Raw genomic sequence first — 8,927 nt, 5'->3', positions numbered from 1 at the left:
AATGTGTTTTTAAGTCACGGTGTTAATGATAAGTAGAACATAAGAGGAGAATAAATGTGTTTTAAGTCACGGTGCTAATAATATGTGGAACATGAAAGAAGAATAAATGTGTTTTAAGTCGCGGATGATAATGATAAGTGGAACATAAGAGGGGAATAAATGTGTTTTTAAGTCACAGTGCTAATAATAAGTGAAACATGAAAGAAGAATAAATGTGTTTTTAAGTCACGTGCTAATAATAAGTGGAACATGAAAGGAGAATAAATGTGTTTTTAAGTCACGTGCTAATAATAAGTGGAACATGAAAGGAGAATACATTTGTTTTTAAGTCAGTGTTAATGATAAGTGGAACATAAAAGGAGAATACATGTGTTTTTAAATCACGGTGCTAATAATAAGTGGAACATGAAAGAAGAATAAATGTGTTTTTTAGTGGCGGTGCTAATAATAAGTGGAACATGAAAGGAGAATAAATGTGTTTTTAAGTCGCGGTGCTAATGATAAGTGGAACATGAAAGGAGAACAAATGTGTTTTTAAGTCACGGTGTTAATGATAAGTAGAACATAAGAGGAGAATAAATGTGTTTTAAGTCACGGTGCTAATAATAAGTGGAACATGAAAGAAGAATAAATGTGTTTTTAAGTCACGTGCTAATAATAAGTGGAACATGAAAGGAGAATAAATGTCTTTTTAAGTCGCGGTCCTAATGATAAGTGGAACATAAGAGGAGAATAAATGTGTTTTAAGTCACGGTGTTAATGATAAGTGGAACATAAGAGGAGAATAAATGTGTTTTAAGTCACGGTGTTAATGATAAGTGGAACATAAGAGGAGAATAAATCTGTTTTTAAGTTACGGTGCTAATGATAAGTGGAACATAAGAGGAAAATAAATGTGTTTTTAAGTCACGGTGCTAATGATAAGTAGAACATAAGAGGGGAATAAATGTGTTTTTAAGTCACTGTGCTAATGATAAGTGGAACATAAGAGGAGAATAAATGTGTTTTTAAGTCGCGGTGCTAATGATAAGTGGAACTTAAGAGGAGAATAAATGTGTTTTTAAGTCAGTGCTAATGATAAGTGGAACATGAAAGAAGAATACATGTGTTTTTAAGTCGTGGTGCTAATGATAAGTGGAACATGAAAGAAGAATAAATGTGTTTTTAAGTCGCGGTGCTAATGATAAGTGGAACATAAGAGGAGAATAAATGTGTTTTTAATTCGCGGCGTTAATGATAAGTGGAACATAAGAGGAGAATAAATGTGTTTTTTAAGTTATGGTGCTAATGATAAGTGGAACATAAGGGGAGAATAAATGTGTTTTAAGTCACGGTGCTAATGATAAGTGGAACATGAAAGGAGAATAAATTTGTTTTAAGTCAGTGCTAATGATAAGTGGAATATAAGAGGAGAATAAATGTGTTTTTAAGTCGCGGCGTTAATGATAAGTGGAACATAAGAGGAGAATAAATGTGTTTTTTAAGTCATGGTGCTAATGATAAGTGGAACATAAGAGGAGAATTAATGTGTTTTAAGTCACAGTGTTAATGATAAGTGGAACATAAGAGGAGAATAAATGTGTTTTTAAGTTACGGTGCTAATGATAAGTGGAACATTAGAGGAGAATTATTGTGTTTAAGTCACGGTGTTAATGATAAGTGGAACATAAGAGGAGAATAAATGTGTTTTTAAGTCATGGTGCTAATGATAAGTGGAACAAAAGAGGAGAATAAATGTGTTTTTAAGTCACAGTGCTAATGATTAGTGGAACATGAAAGGAGAATAAATGTGTTTTTAAGTCATGGTGCTAATAATAAGTGGAACATGAAAGGAGAACAAATGTGTTTTTATGTCACAGTGCTAATAATAAGTGGAACATAAGAGGAGAATAAATGTGTTTTTAAGTCACAGTGCTAATAATAAGTGGAACATGAAAGGAGAATAAATGTGTTTTTAAGTCACGTGCTAATAATAAGTGGAACATGAAAGGAGAACAAATGTGTTTTTAAGTCACAGTTCTAATAATAAGTGGAACATGAAAGGAGAATAAATGTCTTTTTAAGTCGCGGTCCTAATGATAAGTGGAACATAAGAGGAGAATAAATGTGTTTTTAAGTCATGGTGCTAATGATAAGTGGAACAAAAGAGGAGAATAAATGTGTTTTTAAGTCACAGTGCTAATGATAAGTGGAACATGAAAGGAGAATAAATTTGTTTTAAGTCAGTGCTAATGATAAGTGGAATATAAGAGGAGAATAAATGTGTTTTTAAGTTACGGTGCTAATGATAAGTGGAACATAAGAGGAGAATTAATGTGTTTTAAGTCACGGTGTTAATGATAAGTGGAACATAAGAGGAGAATAAATGTGTTTTTAAGTCATGTGCTAATAATAAGTGGAACATGAAAGGAGAACAAATGTGTTTTTAAGTCACGGTGTTAATGATAAGTAGAACATAAGAGGAGAATAAATGTGTTTTAAGTCACGGTGCTAATAATATGTGGAACATGAAAGAAGAATAAATGTGTTTTTAAGTCACGTGCTAATAATAAGTGGAACATGAAAGGAGAATAAATGTCTTTTTAAGTCGCGGTCCTAATGATAAGTGGAACATAAGAGGAGAATAAATGTGTTTTAAGTCACGGTGTTAATGATAAGTAGAACATAAGAAGAGAATAAATGTGTTTTAAGTCACGGTGTTAATGATAAGTGGAACATAAGAGGAGAATAAATGTGTTTTTAAGTCACAGTGCTAATAATAAGTGGAACATGAAAGGAGAATAAATGTCTTTTTAAGTCGCGGTCCTAATGATAAGTGGAACATAAGAGGAGAATAAATGTGTTTTTAAGTCACGTGCTAATAATAAGTGGAACATGAAAGGAGAACAAATGTGTTTTTATGTCACAGTGCTAATAATAAGTGGAACATAAGAGGAGAATAAATGTGTTTTTAAGTCACGTGCTAATAATAAGTGGAACATGAAAGGAGAATAAATGTGTTTTTAAGTCACAGTGCTAATAATAAGTGGAACATGAAAGGAGAATAAATGTCTTTTTAAGTCGCGGTCCTAATGATAAGTGGAACATAAGAGGAGAATAAATGTGTTTTTAAGTCACGGTGCTAATGATTAGTGGAACATGAAAGGAGAATAAATGTGTTTTTAAGTCACAGTGCTAATGATTAGTGGAACATGAAAGGAGAATAAATGTGTTTTTAAGTCGCGGTGCTAATGAGTCAATCGCAGGCAGCCTTGGCCAATCAGAGCGCGAGTTTCATTACTGATGGCTTGCAGGACGTGTCAATTGCTTCATTTGCAGCCGCGGCCGCCGCGTTGCATTGTGGGAGAGGAGCGCGCCCAGCAAAATGGAGGCGTCGCCGGCGTGATTGATGCGAGTGACCCTCGGCCAGGTCCGCATGAACCTCCGCCGGCAGCCCTGAACCAGAAGCCCCAGGGAGATGACGAACGAGTCGGGGGCAGACAAGGAGGCGCGCAGGGGCAAACTCTCTCCCGGCGACACCCGCCACACCCTCCATGGGGCCGCGGGAGACAGGTGCCACTCCTCCGCGCCCGCGCAGCCCTCACACTCCGCCTCAGCCTCCGCCGCGCCCGGTGCCATGTTCCCCTACCCGAGCCAGCACGGAGCCGCCTTCTCCATCGGCGGCGCCCCCGGCCGCTACGTGCACGCGCACCACCACCACCACCACCCGGTCCTGGCCAACGGAGCCTACAGCGGCCTGCTGGGCGCCTCGCCGCCGCCCGCCTACCCGCCGGCCGCCGGCTACCCGTCGTACGCGCCGCAGTACGGACACGCGTACCAGGGCGCCGCCTTCTACCAGTTCTCCCCGGCCCAGGCGGCGCCCGGCAAGGCGCAGGTCTACCTGTGCAACCGGGCCCTGTGGCTCAAGTTCCACCGGCACCAGACGGAGATGATCATCACCAAGCAGGGGAGGTAGGACCCGGCGCCGCGTCGCTCATCTTCCCCCTCAACAACAACTTCATTCTCTCCCCCTCAGGCGGATGTTCCCCTTTTTAAGCTTCAACATTTCCGGCCTGGACCCGACGGCGCACTACAACATTTTTGTGGACGTGATCCTGGCGGACCCCAACCACTGGCGCTTCCAGGGGGGCAAGTGGGTCCCCTGCGGCAAGGCGGACACCAACGTAGTCGGTAAAAAAAAAAAAAAAAAAAAAAAAAAAAAAGTCGATTCATGACTGGACGTGTTTAATTCTCTTGTTTGTGTCATTATGTGAGATAAACCTTTCAAAAACAAATACGGGTGAAGCTAAAAACGTGAGAAAGTGAAAGTAAAAATCAACTCATTGGACGTAAAGTGAAATATTTCAAGCCTTCATTCATTATAATTGTGATGTTTATTTTTTTTAAATGTTTGGATTTTCAATTCGAAACTGGAAAAATAATCATCAAAACAAGCTCGGAATTTTTAGTTTTACTGTGTGAAAGTGAAACTAAAATTTCTGACTTTAAACAGCAACAGTTTATAAATGTGTATATTCTTTTGGATGTAATTTAAAATAATCATCAAAACAAGCTCGGAATTGGACTCGCGTGTTTTTAGTTTCACTTTCTAAATGTGAAACGAATATTTCTGACTTTAAACAGCAACAGTTTGTAAATGTGTTTATCGTTTTTTGATGTAATTTAAATTAATCATCAAAACAACCTCGTAATTGGACTTGTATGTTTTAGTTTCACTTTATAAAAGTGAAACACTTTTTTTTTTTACTTTAAACAGCAGCGGTTTATAAAGATGTTTATCATTTTTTATTTAATTTAAAATAATCATCAACCAAGCTTGAATTGGACTTGCGTGTTTTTAGTTTCACTGTGTGAAAGCGAAACTAAAATGTTTGACTTTAAACAGCAACAGTTTATAAATATGTTTATTATTTTTAATGTAATTTAAATATATAATCATCAAAACAAGCTCGGAATTAGACTTGCATGTTTTAGTTTCACTTTATAAAAGTGAAACACAGTTTTCTTACTTTAAACAGCAACGGTTTATAAAGATGTTTATCATTTTTTATTTAATTTAAAATAATCATCAACCAAGCTTGAATTGGACTTGCGTGTTTTTAGTTTCACTGTGTGAAAGCGAAACTAAAATGTTTGACTTTAAACAGCAACAGTTTATAAATATGTTTATTATTTTTAATGTAATTTAAATATATAATCATCAAAACAAGCTCAGAATTAGACTTGCATGTTTTAGTTTCACTTTATAAAAGTGAAACACAGTTTTCTTTAAACAGCAACGGTTTATAAAGATGTTTATCATTTTTTATTTAATTTAAAATAATCATCAAAACAAGCTTGAATTGGACTTGCGTGTCTTTAGTTTCACTGTGTAAAAGTGAAACTAAAATTTCTGACTTTAAACAGCAACAGTTTATAAATATGTTTATTTTTTATTTAATTTAAAATAATCCTCAAACAAGCTCGGAATTGGATTTGCGTGTTTTTAGTTTCACTGTGTAAAAGTGAAACTAAAATTTCCGATTTTAAACAGCGACAGTTTATTAATATGTTTATTTTTTATTTAATTAAAAATATTCATCAAAACAAGCTCGGAATTGGACTTGCGTGTTTTTAGTTTCCCTCTATAAGACTACAATTTCTGACTTTAAATTGCAACAGTTTATAAATATGTCTATTTTGTATTTGATTAAAAATAATCCTCAAAACAAGCTCGGAATTGGACTTGCGTGTTTTTAGTTTCACTGTGTAAAAGTGAAACTAAAATTTCTGATTTTAAACAGCAACAGTTTAATAATATGTTTATTGTTTTGTATTTAATTAAAAATAATCATCAAAACAAGCTCGGAATTGTACTTGTGTGTTTCTAGTTTCACTTTCTAAAAGTGACACTACAATTTCTGACTTTAAATTGCAACAGTTTGTAAATATGTTTATTATTTTTTCTTTAATTTAAAATAATCCTCAAGACAAGCTCGGAATTGGACTTGCGTGTTTTTAGTTTATCTGTGTAAAAGTGAAACAAACATTTCTGACTTTAAACAGCAACAGTTTATGAATATGTTGATTATTATGATTAAAATAATCATCAAAACAAGCTCGGAATTGGACTTGCATGTTTTATTTTCACTTTGTAAAAGTGAAACTAATATTTCTGACTTTAAACAGCAACAGTTGATACATATGTTTATTGTTTTTGATGTAATTTAAAATAATCATCAAAAACAAGCTCGGAATTGGACTTGCATGTTTTTAGTTTCACTTTGTTATTATTCATTGGTTTAGTTTAAAAATAATCATCAGAACAAGCTCCCCGTGACCCCAAAAGGGACAAGCGGTATAAAATGGATGGATGGATGTTTTTAGTTTCACTTTGTTATTATTTTTACTTTAATTTAAAAATAATCATCAAAACAAGCTCGGGATTGGACTTGAATGTTTTTAGTTTCACTTGGTAAAAGTGAAACTAATATTTCTGACTTTAAACAGCGACCGTTTATAAATATGTTTATTGTTTTTGATGTCATTTGAAATAATCATCAAAACAAGCTCGGAATTGGACTGGCATGTTTTTAGTTTCACTTTGTTATTATTTTGGCTTTAATTTAAAATAATCATCAAAACAAGCCCGGAATTGGACCTGCGTGTTTTTAGTTTCACTTTATTATTTTTGATGTAATTTGAAATAATCATCAAAACAAGCTCCCCGCGACCCCGAAAGGGACAAGCGGTATGAAATGGATGGATGGATGGATTCACTTTGTTATTATTTTTACTTTAATTTAAAATAATCATCAAAACAAGTTCGGAATTGGACTCGCATGTCTTTAGTTTCACTTTTACAAAGTTAAACTAATATTTCTGATTTTAAACAGCAACAGATCATAAATATTTTTTTTAAATTATTTTTGATTTAATTTAAAAATAAACACGAAAACAAGCTCGGAATTGCACTCGCGTGTTTTTAGTTTCACTTTGTAAATACTAATAGAAACTAATATTTCTGACTTTAAACAGCAACCGTTTATAAATAGGTTTATTATTTTTGATGGAAATTTAAAATAATCATCAAAATAAGCTCAGAATTGGATTTGCGTGTTAGTTTCACTTTGTATATTTCTGACTTTAAACAGCAACCGTTTATAGATATTTTTTATTATTTTTTGATGTAATCTAAAATAATGATCAAAACAAGTCGGAATTGGATTTGCGTGTTTTTAGTTTCATTTGGCAAAAGTGAAAGTAATATTTCTGACGTTAAACAGCGACCGTTTGTAAATATGTTTATCATTTTTAAATTAATTTCAAAATAATCATCAAAACAAGCTCGGAATTGGACTTGCGTGTTTTTAGTTTCACTTTGTAAAAGTGAAAGTACAATTTATTATATAGCAACAGCTTAAAATATGTGCATTATTGTTGATGTAATTCGCATGGTTGTATTCAGAATACGTTGCGTGAATAAAGTACAATAATGTGGCATTGTGGGTCTGTTTTGCGTGGGTGTGTGCGTGCAGGGAACCGGGTCTACATGCACCCGGACTCCCCGAACACAGGTGCGCACTGGATGCGTCAGGAGATCTCCTTCGGCAAGTTGAAGCTGACCAACAACAAAGGTGCCTCCAACAACACGGGCCAGGTACAACGCAGCTGCATAAAAACAAATATATATATATACATATATATGTATCGGATCACGCGCCTGCTTCCACGCTGCGTGTCCAGATGGTGGTCCTGCAGTCCCTGCACAAGTACCAGCCCCGGCTCCACGTGGCGGAAGTCAACGAGGACGGGACGGAGGACAGCAGCCAGCCCGGCAGAGTCCAGACTTTCACTTTCACTGAGAGCCAGTTCATCGCCGTCACGGCCTACCAGAACACTGACGTGGGTGCCCACGCATCATCCTTACACGCACGCGTGACACATGCTTCAATTTGATATAATTGATAAGAATGCAAACATGTGCCTAAGTAAGAAAATGATTATTGTCCTCTAACAGATCACGCAACTGAAAATCGATCACAATCCGTTCGCCAAAGGATTTCGGGACAACTATGACACGTAAGTATCAATACTGAGTATTATTATTGCATTATGTTAAGTATTAATACTCAATATTATTATTAGCATTTCGTTAGGTATTAATACTGAATATTATTATTGCACTTTAGTAAGTATTAATCCATCCAACCATTTCTTACCGCTTGTCCCTTTTTAATACGGAATATTATTATTGCATTTCGTTAAGTATTAATACTCAATATTATCATTGTATGTCATTAAGCATTAATACTGAATTGTATTACTTAATTTCGTTAAGTATTAATATTAAATATTATTATTGCATATCAGTAAATTAATCCATCCATCCATCCATTTTCTACCGCTTGTCCCTTTTTAAAACGGATTATTATTATTGTATTTCGTTAAGTATTAATACTCATAATTATTATTGTATGTCATCAAGCATTAATACTGAATTGTATTACTTAATTCCGTTAAGTATCAATATTAAATATTATTATTGCATATCAGTAAGTATTAATCCATCCATCCATTTTCTACCGCTTGTCCCTTTTTAATACGGAATATTATTATTGTATTTCGTTAAGTATTAATACTCATAATTATTATTGTATGTCATCAAGCATTAATACTGAATTGTATTACTTAATTTCGTTAAGTATCAATACTCAATATTAGTATTGCATTTCGTTAAGTACTAATACTGAGTATTATTATTGCATTTCAGTAAGTATTAATACATCTATCCATCCATTTCCTACCGCTTGTCCCTTTTTAATACTGATTTGATTTCATTTAGATTCATACTTGATGACTATTATTATTGTATGTCATTAAGTATCAATACTCAATATTATTATTGCATTACTTTAAGTATTAATACTCAATGTTATTATTGCATT

General features: G+C 34.5%; 1 protein-coding gene across 1 annotated transcript in view; it reads left to right on the top strand.

The window, feature by feature from the left end:
* Positions 1–3,345: 3,345 nt before the first annotated feature.
* Positions 3,346–8,927, top strand: part of LOC133614008 (sodium-driven chloride bicarbonate exchanger-like) — a 154,956-nt gene continuing 149,374 nt past the window's right edge. The window contains exons 1-5 of the mRNA XM_061971937.2: positions 3,346–3,951; positions 4,016–4,170; positions 7,518–7,639; positions 7,726–7,884; positions 8,000–8,061. Coding sequence (XP_061827921.1) covers positions 3,458–3,951; positions 4,016–4,170; positions 7,518–7,639; positions 7,726–7,884; positions 8,000–8,061 — 992 coding nt within the window. The 5' untranslated portion in view covers positions 3,346–3,457. The remainder of the gene's footprint in view (positions 3,952–4,015; positions 4,171–7,517; positions 7,640–7,725; positions 7,885–7,999; positions 8,062–8,927) is intronic.

Source organism: Nerophis lumbriciformis, linkage group LG13 (assembly GCF_033978685.3).
Source record: "Nerophis lumbriciformis linkage group LG13, RoL_Nlum_v2.1, whole genome shotgun sequence".
NCBI lineage: Eukaryota > Metazoa > Chordata > Actinopteri > Syngnathiformes > Syngnathidae > Nerophis > Nerophis lumbriciformis.
This window is presented reverse-complemented; position numbering and strand designations above follow the sequence as displayed.